Source organism: Chenopodium quinoa, unplaced genomic scaffold (assembly GCF_001683475.1).
Source record: "Chenopodium quinoa cultivar QQ74 unplaced genomic scaffold, ASM168347v1, whole genome shotgun sequence".
Lineage (NCBI taxonomy): Eukaryota > Viridiplantae > Streptophyta > Magnoliopsida > Caryophyllales > Amaranthaceae > Chenopodium > Chenopodium quinoa.
Window position 1 is genome coordinate 983039 of NW_018742556.1, and position 16950 is coordinate 999988.

The following is a 16950-nucleotide window of genomic DNA, read 5'->3' on the forward strand; positions in this document are numbered from 1 at the left end:
TGTACTTTCAGAATCTATGACTACTAATTCAAGGCTTAAAGCCGTAAATCAGAGCAATTGAGCAAGGTATTAAACTTTAAATTATTAATAAATTTGTTATTTACTATTTATTTTTATTATTTATTATATTAGTCATTTGCGTTATTGAATTGAACTTTTGTTGATGCAATTTGGTTGTTCATCGTTGCGTTTGGAAGTGTTGGTTATTGTTTGATACTTTGATTTGTTTCAGATTTAATTGCTATTTGATTGTGTTAATTTCTTCTATTGAATTGCTGAATTTCTATGAACGTGTTCAATTGATGATTTTTTTTGCTAATTCTTAGCTTAATCTTTTCAATTTTTTCCTACTAAAATTTCCAGTAATCTTCTTAAATTAGTATTTTTGTTATGATAAAAAAGATAAGAGTCCATCTTGACAAAGCTAGTTAGCTTTGATGAATGACAATGACTAATTTTGAATGCTAATGGACTTATCTTTAACAATTTTTTTAACTGGAAATGATGATAAACCATCGTATATAATTTTTTCATCTTAAATTACTACGAAAATCCTGTATCCGCCACTGCACTTATACTACGTGGAACTACTTAGCCACCGTATCACCCTAAAAGCTGCAATGTTGACAACAGTCACGGTCGATGTTGACAATATAAACATCCTAAGTTTATCAAATATATAAATGGGGCCATGGGGGTGCCCTCTTTTCTCTCTCCTGTAAAACAGAACAAAATCCAGAAGGAACTGAAGATTTCGACAGATTTAATTTTGGAGGTATGAAATTGTTTTGATTTTTTAAAACATATTGGCTCGAATTTGTGTGCTTGTACATTTCATTTGGGGATTTTGCTTGCTTATTTGTTAAATTTATGTGGATACAAGAAGAACCCAAGATAAAAGATTGGAACTTGATGATAAAATTATTACTGAATTTGGAGGATTTTGAAATGGGTATTTTTATTTTGTAAATTTGATTGTTGAACTCTAAACTTTTGTGTTTGGGAGGTTTATTAGACATGAATGACTGGAATTTTAGTTTAGATAATTGTATTTATTTATTTAATTACATGTATTTGTTTATGTTTATCTGTATTAGTGGAGACTATGAGGTTTTGATAGAATGTGCTAGCTGATGATCCAATTTTACTGGATTTACTAGGGTTTATGAATTTGGATATAGCACAATAATGACAAAAAATCCAGTGGAGGCTTTCCACCTCTTGGACCAATTACAGTGTATTTTGGATCGCGATCCTCTTATGTAAGTTTCTGTATTTGCAATTTGCTGTTCTACAGTTCTTTTAATTGTGTTTGAACCTTTTGATTTATTGAATTATGTTCTTTTGGACGCTTGGCATACATCATCTTAATTTGGTGAGTAATTAACTTTGCTATTGCTTGTGAATTATTAAAGATGACAGTCTTAGTTGGATCTCGCTAAAATAACATTAACCTGAGAATGTAACCCTATGAGATTGCTTGATCATTGCTAGAATAAATTGCTGATAGTTTTGAGCAATGTCGAATGCATTCCCCGGTTCAGGTGATGATATTCATCATGAGGGCTTTTCCCTTAGGACATATACTCAGTAGGAATCTAGGATACCGATATTTCTTGTTCCACAAACCACAAGGTTCTCACAAATCACCATCAAGGGTAGCCCCCTTCCATCTAATCATAAGGCTTAACTAACTTTCTCATCATCCATGTACTTGGATTTTTGTTCATTTTACCCAGATCATGAATTAAATAAAGTTATTGATATTACTCGTACCTCCAAAATAGTGATTGTTTATGTCATGTGTGTATCATATATAAAACTGGAGGATTAAATACTTATTCATAAATTAAAAAACCTAGAGGAATTAATGGTGCCCAAAAGCGTGCGTCAACTGCAATTGGATTGAATTGCACTTCAGCTAATTGCCTTGCCCCAGAGCCATTAAGTCAATCTTGTGCACCTCGAGCCTCAGTGCCTTTAAGTGTAACTTTTCTTGTATTGCTGTACATAGTGATTGTTATGAGGATGTCTCTCCCTATTAAAAATAATTGGTTTCATCCACTATTATCTCTCTCTGCTATATACTACAATCATATTTTCCCACTGTTTGTTCCCTATTATCATTCCCTTTTAAATGAGCTTGGTTCATTTACAGCGATGAGTTGGGATTTATTCATCCATCCCAGCTAATGATGCTCAATGAAGGGGAAGATGAAGCCATTCTTACTTCTAAGGATTACAAAGGAGATGCAAAACTGGGTTCTGAACCTTTAGATGCTAGTGAAGTGGAGGGAAAAAATGATTTCTTCTGGAGTAGAGAGCACAAGTTGGGAATATCCACTGAGCATCTTCTTCCGTTGTATAAAGCAGCAAAGCAGAGGTTCATGGATGCACATGCAAATTATAAAAAGCATTCCAGTTGTTCTTTGAAGAATGAGGATGTGCCTAGTAGTTGCATCTTATCTGAGATTGAGGATGCAGTCATGAAGCACAGCAAGGTTCTTTTGTTGTTGAGTAGTGACTTTGGGACTGCATGGAATGCAAGGTTAAGTTTGCTTGTCTTTTGCTGGATGCAATTTGCTGATATAATTATTATATTTGGTATTTAACCTAAACTGAAGGTTTAATACTTTTAATGAAACAGCTTCCATGTCTAAATCTACTCTAGATTCTTTTCTAGGGATTATTTGCATTGTTGTCTGGCCTTCACGCTGGCAAGTTATTGTGTATTTTTTATTTAAATTTTTTTTTTAAAAGCTCCAATAACTTCTTTTTTTTTTTTACTGGTTTAATTTGTTAAAAGTATATGTTGTTAGTTTTAAAATGCAAATGCTATTTATTTGGACTAAAAGTTACTGGCTCATCAATACAGGAAGCTCATTATATCAAAGACAGAAGAATTCTCAATATCAGACGAACTTCTCGTATCCTCTTTGGTTCTTTCTCTTGCTCCTAAATCTGAAAGTGCTTGGAACTATAGGTATTATGCTTCTCATCGATGTCCTAGTTTCTCTTTCTAATATGTCATATCATCTCAGTTGAGACGAGTACAATAATTTACATTACTGGGTGTCTGATTGTCTCCATGTGAGAACCTTCTATACTCTGAGCCTTTGAGGGATTATGTTTTACGAAAATTAATACTAAAATCCTAGGCTTTGTTCTCCAGCTAAAAATGGAGTTATATTGAATACTTAGATCTAAGGGGGTGTTTGGTTCAAGCATGTAAGGTATGAGGTATGGATTTAGAATGAGTGAAACCCATACCTATTGTTTGTTTTTATAAAATTCAATTTTGAAACCCATACCTCAAACCCCCAAGGTATGGGGTTTTGAAACACAAGGGGGGAGGTGGGTATGAGCCATACCCATACCTTTAGCTTCAAATTAAAAGAAAAACATATCATTCCCAACTCAAAACTAAACAAATGGAATCAAGTATCAATTTCCAAACCCATACCACCCTAGTTTCATTCCTAATTCCAAACCCATACCATTATTTGAATCAAACGCACCCTAAGTGTGATGGCTCAAATATTATCCTTGTCTTCCTTTTCTCCCTTCTTAGAGCCTTTCCTCCTGCAAACTTTAAGCTATGAAGGCTCCTTATCAGGCAACCTGCAATTGTTGGACATTTGACATGCTCACATGCAATAAGTGGTGGCCTTTTCACTAGGGATGGCAATTCTAAATGGATATCCGCAAATCCGATCCACTCGAAAAAAATAAATGGACGAAAATCCGCATTAAATGGATGAAGGGCGGGTGACGGATCGGGTCGGATTCGGGTGGGGCTCCGTTTCATCCGTCACCCGATCCGTCATCCGTTTATCACCCGATCCGCGGTCCATCCGTATATATATAAAAAAAATTTCCAATTGTCTTATATACTAGTATACTACACTATGTATGTACTTTATATTTCCAAAAAAATAAATCTTTCTAAAAATTCTTTAATTTTATTTTAAAAAATATAAAACCTCCCTCAATTCCCAATTATGTAGTACCGAAATAAGTTCATGATTCCGTTCCAAAAAAAAAAGTAAGTTCATGATTATTATTTTATTATTATTATTATTGCTATAGTTTGGAATAAAAATTTAATCAATGGTTTACTTTTTAAGTTTAAAATTGGCTAACATTTTTTTTTTTTTAATAATAACGTATTAGATTTTATAATTAGAGTAGGATTATAATTATCACCCGCTAAGCATCCGATCCACCCGTTTCATCCGCGGATGACGGATGGATCGGATGCGGGTGATGGGTTTTGTGGGTGACGGGTGGATCGGGTGGAGCGGATGTTTAATTCAGGTGGAGCTTCATTCGACCCGAATCCGATCCGTTGCCATTCTTACTTTTCACACCGCTCCCTCTTTTTTCCCTTTTTGTATCTTGCATGTTATCTTACTTTAAGCTATCAATTCGGGTAAACAGGTCGGGTAAGAGTGGGTCGGGTGAACTCGGGTCGGGTCAATTCGGATTAATTCCATAACCTATGCGGGTCGGGTTTGGGATGGGTCATGCTTTAGTTGGGTCACGTCAGGTCATACTTCTTATCGGGTTTGGGTCGGGTTAATAACACGTCGGGTTACATTCGGGTTCGGTGAACAATAGGTCGGGTTTAATTTGGGTTTTCACGGGTTAGGGACCATGGTAAACATTTCGGTTATTGAAGGCTAATATCCACGCTTTTTGAGAAATTTTAGAGAGTTCGGGGCCGGTGTCTAAAGGTCTAGAAATTCTAGGGAATACATCTCGTGCTCATATTATGTCGTTTGGACCCATATATGATCATTATTTCTTGTTATAAATATTCGTGGTGGGCTTGAGTTAATGAAATCGGTGCAAGTTGTAAACCAGTAAATTGGTGGTTTAAAGGAAAATTTGGATGGTTCGACCCACCCAATTGGACTCCCGGGGGGAGTATTAGGGACCATAGTAAACATTTCCTTGTTTTTTTTTTTTTTTGACCTTTTGAACCCGTTCAGATTAGATTTAGATACTAATATGGTAGTAAAATAAGTAATTTGACCCTTGAATAGTGATTTTTTGCACAAGGGTGCATGTTGAGCTGTTCAATGACTTCGATCTGGGGCTTACATTTTGGATTCAAGTGCTGGGACGATAAAAATTTATCTAACAGGAAGAGAGGGGATGCTGTGACACCTCTCTATGTCAACTTTTGTCAGGGAGGCTTTTATGCTTTTACTGAAATTTGGTGTTTGTGGCCCTCTCTTATCACCATTTTTTTGTGTGGATTTGGTGTTTTCTGACGTCCTTGACTGTGCTTCTTGATAGGAGATGGGTCATCAAGAGAATTGCTGGAAGATGTCCAAATCTGGAGCTGATTTTGGCAAAAGAATCTGAGCTTGTTGAGAAAATAGCAGAGGTTTAATTTCAGTTGCAGAACTGGGTATTGTTAAAGGTTTATTTGCTATTCATTGTTTGTGTGGCTTCATAGCTAAGTGCTGGTTTTTGTTCATGTTCATCTTCTTTTCTTACTTTCGGGTGTGGGAGTTTTTTACCAACTGTATTTAATCGTTCTCCAAATTCTCATTTAAATGAAATGATCCTGTACTTACAATGTGATTGCACTTTGTATTTTTTAGCTGAAGACCGAATGAGATAAGTAATCAATTAACTTTTTTTCTCTAGAAAAAGATACTAATTCTGGACTGTCTTTGCAGAAGTAAAAAATGAACTACCGTGCTTGGAATCACAGATGTTGGTTAATATCTTATATGACTAGTGAACAGGTGAGTTCTGAACTAGAATGGCATGTTATGCATATTTCCATTCTTTGTTTATTAGACTTTTTCCCTACTATTCATGGTGGAAGTTATGCAAGATAGGAGAACTTACAGTATCTGTTAGAGCTGATTTTGGAAATGTTTCCTAATGGGTCAGCTGAGTATCTACCTTTTATGACAAGGTTTTAATATCCATATAAATTATGACATGAGATTCAGGGGAAGGGATCAGAGTTATTTTTAAAGGATTTGCAATCTTATGGCCCAACAAAAAGTTGGAAGATCCTGAAGGAACTTCTAATTGACAGATCATTATAACTTTGTTTGTAAAACGCCTCTTAGTGGAAATTGGAAAATAACTATGAAAATGCTTACTACAGGGACCAATTTATATGGTCCTGAAACTTATAGCTCACTCTCACTTGATATCTATGTCAGGACTCAGGAAGCATTATTTTAGTGACAGAAAGCAAGGTCATGTGGTAAAAGTGCACTTTCAGATGTTTCTGTTGTTTTGATGTTTAGGCCTAGTTTGGAAAGTTCTTTAAGCATACTATCTCCAGGAGAAAGGTTTCTGTATGCTTATATAGTTTCAAAACATGCGTGACACCAATAATTATAATGAATTGCTACTACACATTCTCCTACTTGTGCGTGTTAGACCACCCGGGAAAAAAAAAAAAAAAAAAAAAAAAAAGAAAATAAAGGGGGAACAGGGTTTTTTTTAAAAGCTTTTTCCTCCATACTTTGTATTTCTCTGATTGAATATGACTTCCATGTTACAGACTCTTTTTGAATTGAACACCAACAGAAAATGGGCTGCTCTGAATGTTGCTGATAATAGCTGCTTTCATTATCGACGGGTAAATATTCCTTGCTAATATTTCCAGTTTTCACTTAGGTTGCAAGGTGAAGCATTATGCCTCCTTTTGCTGTTTATACAAATACACCAGATTCCACCCCCCCCCCCTCTGTTTTCTTTATTTTATTTTAACTTAAATTATTTTAATGATTCTGAAATAACCTACTTGCGTTCTACTTCCCCAATTCTGGCAGACCTGCTGAGGTTAAGTTAAAAGTTAAAAAAAAAATATCAATTATACTTAGTGCTGGTATGGTGCATCATTGACATTAATATTCGACCGATATGACATATGTTCCAAAATCCAAACAAATATTGGAGGTTTCTGCTGTTACCGAAATTGCTTCCTCAGCTCGTGCAATAGCTATAGACGTATCAGAAGCGTGGAATGAATCTGAAATGGCTGAACTGTAGAAACAATATGTTAGAATACTTTCTCAGGCTTATATTAGAATTATGATGCTACTTGTATAAATGTGATTGAGGCATTGAGCTACTAGATAGCTTGGCAAATTCTTTAGTGGTAAAAATATTCAGCCACATATCTCAAAAACAGATTGCGCCAGCCCCATTTCCATGAATGCTATCAGTTAGTAGTTCCCTGATGCCAAAGGGGGATGTAACTCATGTAAGGACATAAAATTTATTTACTTGATCATTAAGATGCATTAGGTTAAAAAAAGATGTGGTCATTGAGAATGCCGAGGAGTACATTCTTGTATGAAGTTACATATAAGAGTTTTTGGATGATTTGGCATTTTATAGATGTCTATAATATTTTTGACATTTCTGATTGACAGAAGCTAATGCTGCGGATGTTTGGGGATGTTAGCCATGGGATAGCTGTTGATTCATGCATTGCACAGGAATCACTTAAACAACTATGGAAGGTAATGTCTTGGATTCTGACCATTCAGTAATTTGTTTTGAGTGAAATGTATTTTTATTTTTATCACTACACAGTATGGTTATACCTTTTAGTAATGAGTGTGGTTGGTTTAGCATATTTCTGGTTTTAGTTACTATCCACCAGTGCAGCATGGCTTGTGTTTGTTTTTACACTCTTTATCTCACAAGTTCCATGTAGAATTACTCCAAAATCTGTGAACTAAAGTTTTTGCACTGACATAGTAACTTTTGGCTTCAAAGGAATTGGCAGGGTCTCATTGTAGTAGTTCAGACTTCAGAGACCCCAGATCCTGAAGCTAAAAGCTATAACAGTTGTGCTTGAGGGGCTTGGAACTCCTTGATTGTGAGGTTATGTCTTTTTCTTATCTGGGCGTCTAAATTATTTTTGGATGGTGGCAGGATGAACTGGATTGGAACGAAGTGCTAATCAGACGTTATATTGGGCGAGAGGTACACCTATTTGATTGCTTGATAAAAAAAATATATATGTTTGTTTCTGTATTGTACTTGCATCCTTGGTATTCCCTGGTAGTAGAAGTCATTTCCTCTTTTGCTTGAAAACAGTACAGTTGATTGACTGATTCAGTACTGATGTTAAATGATAAAATAAGGCTTGAAAGGTTGATGCTGTATCACATGAGAATTGGTTACATTCGGTCTTTAAAATTGGTATTTCAACATTTGGCAGGCTTTGTGGCTTCATCGCCGGTTTTTATCTGTATATTGGGTGAAACATTTTGGAACTGATCGACCTGACATCTCACGGCCCCCCAACGAGAAGAGCATTGAAAATGACTATGTATCTGTCTTTATCGACAATGAAGTCGGTCTTCTGCGAGATTGCTTGAATCTCCCAGAGAGCATGTTTGAGGATGTTCAATCACAAATCATTCATTCTGCTTTCTACATTTTGTGGCTAAACAGGGTAATTTGCACAACTTTTCCACCTTTTTAAATCTTCTTACAATATCTGTTATTCTGCTTTGCTAATCTTTTCTTGTTACTCTATATGGCTCAGGAACTTCTCTGTCCTACGACTATTAATCTCAACCAGAAGCTTGAAACTGGTGATTTGAGGACATTGTTAAACAAGTTGTGCCCTGAAAAGATTACTGTTTGGGATTGTTTGTTGCGCGAACATTCTTTGCCGGACCCTACATCTTTGTGAGAGGATTCCCTCCCTTTACTGACTTGAAAGAAATGAAGAATTTGGAATTATAGTTGTGTTTTAGGCAACTTTATTAGAAATTTAAAAGTGTCATAAATCATATTAATAATAACCAGCCAATAAACAAGTTATTTTTTGTTACAGGAACACAATAGTCATTTGCAATTATTGTTAAAAATTCTTCATCTTGTAACTAGGTTGCTTGTTAAACTCTTGATTCTTGATCTATACTAGTATATGAATTATCGAATATGGTTAGGAGAGGAATTCTTAGTTTACCATCTGGTTCTTCCAAAAAAAAAAAAATTCACCAGGTTGAATTAAGTTGTTTTTCAACAATTTAGATTGAGGACATTTCTTCTTTAAAATTAAAAGTAGGTGATTTATGTTTTGTTTTATCCGACTTTATCTAAAGTATCTTAAATTATTACTCATATATGTAGTAATCTATCTGTAACAGGGCGTCCATTATTCAGATTAAAAGCGAATCCAATCCACACTCAATGCTTTTAAATTGAATCGGAATTATTAAAAAACCAATTTTATTTTAATAATCCTATTTTTATTTTAAAATTGCATTTAGTCCCTAAAAATTGCAAACTTAATTAAATCAGTTTTTTTTTTTTTAATCCAAATAACTGAATTTTAATTCAAATTGGTTTTGTTGAAATATTCGCATTGAGTTGGATTGAAAAATTGAATTTCATTTCACATTGGATATTGTTATCCATGCCTAAGAATGTGAGTTTAATGGGTTATTACAAAATATGAGGAATCACAAGAATTTTTAAGTTTTGAATTAAAAATATATGAATAAGAATATAAGAATTCACTTATGAAGAAACGAAGTAGACGTGAAAAATGAGTTGGAATAAATTAACTTTGTCCGAAACTCCAAATTCATATCAACTTTATTTGAATTTATTTGAAATTGTAGGGATTAAAATAAGTAAAATGTAATAGAGTTGTACCTCCATTTCGTATCATCTAACTACTAATTTTAATTTTAAAATTTCACAACTTATGTCAACCTTCAATTCATGTGAATATCTTTTTAAAACAGTAATATAAAATTGGATAGAAAGACTTCCTAACTGGCACATAAACACGTTTATCATACTGGCAAATAAACGCGTTTTACCATACTGACACATAAACGCGTTTATCATACTGAACATAAATGCGTTTATCATATGACTATCTTTTTAGTTCAATGTAATTATGAAATATGCCTCACACTATTTTGCATTTATGCTAATGTTGGATACCATGGTAACATTCACTTGTGGCCATGAAAGTTTTTTTTTTTTTTTTTTTTTTTTTTTTTTTTTTTTTTTTATCCCACGTGATTTGAATGGTTGGCCACAAATATTAGTCCAAGTGGGATCATCTTTTTTTGGGAAATTAAGATTAGTTCAAACATTGACTTTTTATAAAATTGTTAGCAAATCATTTCAGCTCTTATTCAAGCAAAAATTTCCTTTAGTAGAGGATATTTTCACCATTTTTTACCATATAAAAGTCCCATAATAAGCCTAAATTCAATTAAAACTCATTTATTAAATAAAAAAGGACAAAAACTAATTATATTAAAGGCCAAATTAAATTAATTAATTTAAATCACAAACTCTATCCATCTACAACCCTCTATAAAAACTTTGAGCTCATCAAATTATAGAGTTTCATCTTTGTTTTCTTTAAATTTTCTCTCATATTTATTTATTTATTTATTTTTATCAATTTTTACATCATCAAAAAATGAGTTATTTTGAAGAAGGCAGTAATTATCAGTCACATCTAACAAGTTGGGAGAAAATGAAGTTGGATCAATATATGTGGGGTTATGATGAATTGGAAGCTTGCTGGTATCCTTATTACAAATATGCATTTGAAGATTATGAGAGGATTATAAAAGAAGATGCTGAGGAGATTGTTTGGCAACATGATGTTTGGAATTTGATGGACATTCAACAAACTCCAGATTCTAAAAAGAAAGGGGATCAATTGATCCCAAAAGAAAAAGAAGAAAAAAAAACATTAAACTAAACTAATAAGACATTGTAATTTCCGATGATGTCCGATAGGCAAAACATGCGGCAGATTAAAGAGTTATGGTAGCGCATTTAGTTTTCTCACATTTTGTTATGTGAAAAAAATGTGTTTTTATGTAACATTTGACCCTTAAATTATTATAAAAGATTTGTGATTCCTGCATTTTTATTTTTAATTAAGAAGGGCATAACCTGCTAACATATATGTCTAATATAAGATGGATCTATATATTTAACTAAGAAAATTTCATCCATAAAAGTTTATATCGTTTTATTTATTTATTCGTTACCATCTGTGATGCACAGAAACTTTCTTTGGAGTCTACATTTTCGTTTTCGAAACTCTGGAATTTTCTCTGAAACTTTAAATAAAATTAACCCTTAGAGATATGAATTTTAAATTGCAAAAACATCTAACTACATAAAAATTTGATCTTTTCTAACACTTAGTGCCTGTTTAGATATACTGAAAACAACTGAACTGAACTGAACTAATTGGAGCTGAGCTGAAGTGAGCTGAATTGAACTGAATTGTTTATGAGAGAAGGAAATTGGAAATTGAACTGAACTGAACTATTTATGAGAGAAGGAATTTAAGAATTGTACTGAACTGATTGAAGCTGAACTGAAATTAAGCCGAAAAGAACAAGCCCTTAATCTCCTAAATATAGCCTAATGTATTGCATTTTTGCTTTCTTTCTTTATTTTCTCTTTTCATTAAGAGAATATGTCAATAACATTACCTTTTGAAGGTGATATTTTATACGAAGTATTATTTTTCCATGTCTCAATTATTTTAAACTTTTCGTTTTCTCTATTTCCCGTTTTCTCGTTTCCATGAAATTAAATGAGAGAGTTATAATTGAAAAGTGGGTCCATCAGAGCATGTTTTTCATGACTCTCTCTACCGAAAAATAAACGTACTTTGCCCCTTTCTAATGTCATACTACCTCTAATCCTCTATTGTAAATTCTTAATTGTTACCATTTAAAAAAAAGAAAAAAAAATCTTAATTGTTATGTTTTTATTGCACTATTTGTTTGTTTTAATTATTTTTTATGATTTATACTTCTAGAGAAAATATATTCATGTGTGATATTGTTATGTGAATTTATCTAATTAATATAAAATCCCTTTAATTTTTGTTATTAATAATTTAAGATATTAATAGTTAAAGTTTTGCATAAAGTTGTCCACATAATATATTTGGATAAAATTGAGTGCAACCGTACCCCTCCAAAACTTGCAATTCATGTTAATATATTATAAAAATTGGATTATCAATTTAATTTTTGTAAATACAAAACCAATGCTTTTCAGTTCAGATTGTATTGAGAGAGTTTGAATCTGATCTCACTTAATCAACAGAAATTGGATTTATGAAAGGCGTGGAATTATTTTACTAAAATCTCAATTGAGAATATGAGATTGTACAATATTTTCAATGCATTTTAATAAAAAATAATAATTCTTAATAATTCGAATTCTGAACTGTATTCAAATCACTAAACTCTAATTCAGATTGGATCGATCCGATTGAAATTAACTTGGTAGGAGATTCGGATCAAATTCAATAATTCAAAAACGATATTATTTCAAATTGAATTGGATTAGGACTTGCACTAGTATGACTAAAGACACGCAAGACGTAACGTTTGGAAAAAAAAAAAGGAAATAAGTAAAAACAAGCTAAGGAAACAATTTGGCAAAAAATATGAAAAATTTATAGTTGATGACTGGCAAAAAGGGGAGATTTCATTTATAATCAGGAAATAAATCAACTATAAAAGTAATGATCACATCCCTCTATATGAAATTATGAACACATGATACATGTTCTATTTGAATCCGGGACAAATGGAATTAATAATAAAAAAAAAAAAAAAAAATCAAACTAGTAGCCTTCTGGCTTGTAGGCAATGAAACTGATGCATTGCACTTGACGGAAGCTGTCGAATCCAATGATACGGATGAAGGCGTTGGGGTACGCCTTCTTGGCCTCCTCGAGCTCGTTAACAACCTGGGTTGGGTCAGTGCAACCAAACATAGGCAACTTCCACATTGTCCAGTATCGTCCATCATAGTATCCTGGTGACCTGTGGTTCTCACGGTACACAAATCCGTGCTACAATAAATAATAACTCAAAATGTGTTAGCTATGTACACACGTAAATATATAATATGTTATTAACCAATAAAAAAATATTGTAATTAATGTGAAACTTACCTCGGTCTCGAATTCTAAGCAAGGAACCCATCCCTTGTTAAGAAGGTATTGGACTTCACTAAGCAAAGACTCAGTGGTTAGAGGTGGAAGGTAAGACAAGGTCTCGAACTTCTTCTTGCCAACTGGTGGCCATACTTGCATGCATTGTACTCTACCACCATTGCTAGCAAGAGAAGTAACATCAATGTTGCTCTTCTTAGTAATTGGGAAAGCTGAAGTGGACTTCAACCCATTGAATGGTGCCACCATGCTAGCCTGAGCAGTGCTAGCCGAGGCTACCGCCGCAGCGGCGTTGGACATCATGCTGGCTGCCATTTTTTTATTCTCTTGTTTATGTTATGTAGTGTTTCTCTTTTGTTATTCACTACTTTGGTTGAGGCTTATGTTATGTAGAACCAATGCTATTTATACTAGGAAATTGGTTAAGTTGCCTAATAAAATTTATGGTCATTATTTGAATGAAGAGATGAATGAGATATGGTTGTGATTTTATTATGAATAATTTTGGCCATTATAATCAAGTGGGTATGCAACACCTTAGCTTGTAGTATAATCACCACACATGACTCAATCTTGGAGATGTTATGAATATTTTCCACCTCAACATTTTTTGACTTTTCTTTGATAATATTGTTTTTTTCAATAGCTAGTGCTTATAATTTCTGAACAATTTTTTGATATTGTATAGTATGATCAAAATTACAATTTCTCTTAAGAATTTAATTGGTAAATAGTCCGGTAATTTAATTGACCATGCTTCTGTGATTGGCTCATAGTTGTTATGTTTTTTTTAAAAAAAAAAAATTAAATTTTTTTTTTTATTTTTAATCCATGCCCTTATGTTTTGTGTCCAAAGAGGTATATAAAAGAAATGATTTAAACATGATTAGCATCTTGACTTAATCACGTCAATTTTGAACTTTACCTCATAAATTGACATTTATATTGTTATTTTTCAATACAAGATCTTTTTTATTTAGGTGATCAACTTCCATTTAGATTCGTGTAATGTTATTATATCCGCATTTAGGTATTGAGCTATACGATTGGTCTCAAAACCTGTTCACATTTACTGAACTGAGTTGAACTGAATTGATTGGAGTTGAGCTAAACTGAAGTGAATAGAGCTGAAATGAATATTTTATGAGAGAAGGAAATAAAGAGCTGAACTAAACTAAACCGATTGGAGCTGAAGTGAACTGAAATTAAGTTGAAGTGAACAGACCCTTAGTATAGCTATACTATTGGTCATAGACGTCAATATAATCAGAGGCTCCAGATAATTACCGTGATAAACAAATGTCGTTTATCACAGAATAAAACAGCTACCTCAAGTAGTGGTTTTAAGGCAAATCGCTATCTCAAGCAGCTGTTTTACCCATTCTCACCGCAAAAATTACACTTTTGTCCACGTGATAAACAAGTTTTGTTTATCATGGAGAGAAACTTGTATTTTCTCAAATAATCTTATACACAAATGGTATTCAAAGTTACAACTAAATCTAGTACACCATGTATTCACATTACTCAATTAGATTTTTTTGATACAGAGTAGTATGGAATAGAATGAATTGGGCTCAAATGTAAGGCAAGGAGAAGTGTAAAGTGTAAAAAGGAATTCAGGAATTGAGAGTTGGGAATTTGGGATCGATATGCATGACCAATGTATATACTTGGAATCGATATTTCTGTACCATCGGCTACCTAGTAAGTTTTGTTTACATACAAAAGGTTGATAGTCTTATAGAGCTTATGAGTCACATAAATTTTTATTATGCATATACGAATTATTCCTAAATTTTTGTGACATTATTTATCTTTTTGCTTTTTTTTTGTTAAATACCCGTATATTCATACCTTCACTAAATCCATATTTGAGTTATCTTTTTTTTATAATAAAATGACATTTTTTACTAGATTTTTATGCTATTAGATGTCAATTTAAGAATATCACTCCCTCCACTACTCTTAATTCCCGTGAGTAATAGAAACAAATTATAAATAAAGCGACGGAAAAAGTAGCAAATAGCGAGTAGCAATAAGTGCCAATACATCCAAATTACAATTAAGTAATGACAAATTCAATAACACATTTGAGAATAAGAGAGGTTCCATTACTTGATATGACCCTTAGGCCTCCTTTTACATCAAGTCATTTAATTTACAAGTTCACTTCTCTCTATATATGGACCCACTCAATAACCCCAAACAACAAAAATAAAAACCAAACAAACATACTTTTTCAATGGAAAAAAACTTCAATTCAAACAAAGATCATCAGTCATACATAATGCTTAGATACACGATTTATATGTGTAAAACAAAACAAATAAATCACAAATTAGGCCAAGCACTTAGATCTTGCAACGTCACTCATTGATCACTCGTAGTTCTCTGGCTTGTAGGCAATGAAACTGATGCATTGCACTTGACGGAAGCTGTCGAATCCAATGATACGGATGAAGGCGTTGGGGTACGCCTTCTTGGCTTCCTCGAGCTCATTAACAACCTGGGTTGGGTCAGTGCAACCGAACATAGGCAACTTCCACATGGTCCAGTAACGGCCATCATAGTATCCTGGTGAGCTGTTGTGCTCACGGTACACAAATCCGTGCTACAATAGTATAAAAAAAATACAAATAATGAGTTCGTTATCTAGATGTAAACATTTATTATATCATGCATATAAAAAAAACCCTACTAAACCAGCACCTCTTATATGTCAATCAGCTTTTAATCCAGCCACATATAAAGTTTACTCGTGAACTAAGAGGGGGGGGGGGAGGAGGGTTTATTAAAAAAAAATCCCTACTGAACCAGCACCTTTCATAGGTCAACAATCGTTATTCCAACAACATATAGGGGTTAACTCATGAAATAAGAGGGGGGGAGGGAGGGTTTATTAAAAAAAAAATCTCTACTGAACCAGCACCTTTCATAGGTCAATCATCCGTTAATCCAACAACATACAGGGTTAACTCATGAAATAAGAGGGGGGGTTTATAGGGCTTACCTCAAGCTCGAATTCTAAGCAGGGAACCCAACCCTTGTTAAGAAGGTATTGGACTTCACTAAGCAAAGATTCAGTGGTTAGAGGTGGAAGGTAAGACAAAGTCTCAAACTTCTTCTTGCCAACAGGTGGCCATACTTGCATGCATTGTACTCTGCCTCCATTGCTAGCAAGAGAGGTAAACTCAACGTTACTCTTCCTAGTAACAGGGAAAGCTGAAGTGGACTTCAAACCGTTGAATGGTGCAACCATGTTAGCCTTAGCAGTGCTGGCAGTGGCCACGGAGGCGGCGGCGTTCATCAAGCTAGAAGCCATGGCTTTATGTAGATTGTTACTCACTCTCTAGCTCTTTTCCTTTAAGATTACTTGTTTGTTGAATGAGTAATATTGATGTATGTACGGTCCAATTTATAATAGTATGAAATAACTCAAGCTAATCTTCTAAGATGTATCTTGTATGGTCATTGCATAGCTTGCAAATAAAGAGGATTTTTAGCCATTGGAATGGAGTGGGGGTGATAGTGTGGGGCCTTACACATCAACTTAGCCTCACAAGCTAAGAGATTTTTATTCATTCCTTTTTTGGTAGTCGGCACCCATTTGGCCATACTCAACAACTTTACAATTTTAAACGGAAAAATTGTCAAACTAAGCGTTTTTGGGAAACAATTTCCCAAACAAGACGCGTGGCAAAACTATTTACCAAACTAAGCTTTCAAAGTAAAACGCCAACCAGGATGGCGTTTTACCCTGGGCATTTATTTTTTTTTAATTTTTAGTCAAGGATAAAACGCCATCAAGGGTGGCGTTTTACTGCTGGGCAAATTTTTTTAAAAAAACACATTTACACAAAAACGCTAACGCCGTTGGCGTTTTATCCTGAGTGATTTTTTTGAAAAATAATTTACCCCCCTAAAGCGCCACCATGGTTGGCGTTTTATCTCTGCACACAAACACAGCTACACAG

The 16950-nt window shown here is 33.7% G+C and overlaps 2 protein-coding genes and 1 pseudogene across 2 annotated transcripts; 1 reads left to right on the plus strand and 2 right to left on the minus strand.

Annotated features, from left to right (window-relative positions):
* The first annotated feature begins 186 nt into the window (after nt 1-186).
* On the plus strand, nt 187-8838 carry LOC110720400 (annotated as a pseudogene).
* A 3637-nt stretch (nt 8839-12475) lies between these two features.
* On the minus strand, nt 12476-13345 carry LOC110720402 (ribulose bisphosphate carboxylase small chain 3, chloroplastic-like). Its single transcript, XM_021899427.1, has 2 exons — nt 12974-13345; nt 12476-12871 (listed from the first exon to the last, which is right to left on the minus strand). Exons 1-2 carry the CDS (start codon nt 13286-13288, stop codon nt 12641-12643), a joined length of 546 nt encoding a protein of 181 aa, XP_021755119.1. The 5' UTR covers nt 13289-13345; the 3' UTR covers nt 12476-12640.
* A 1713-nt stretch (nt 13346-15058) lies between these two features.
* On the minus strand, nt 15059-16400 carry LOC110720403 (ribulose bisphosphate carboxylase small chain 3, chloroplastic-like). The gene is made up of 2 exons (XM_021899428.1): nt 15987-16400; nt 15059-15587 (listed from the first exon to the last, which is right to left on the minus strand). The coding sequence occupies exons 1-2, from the start codon at nt 16296-16298 to the stop codon at nt 15354-15356; spliced, it is 546 nt and encodes a 181-aa protein (XP_021755120.1). The 5' UTR covers nt 16299-16400; the 3' UTR covers nt 15059-15353.
* Nucleotides 16401-16950: the final 550 nt, after the last annotated feature.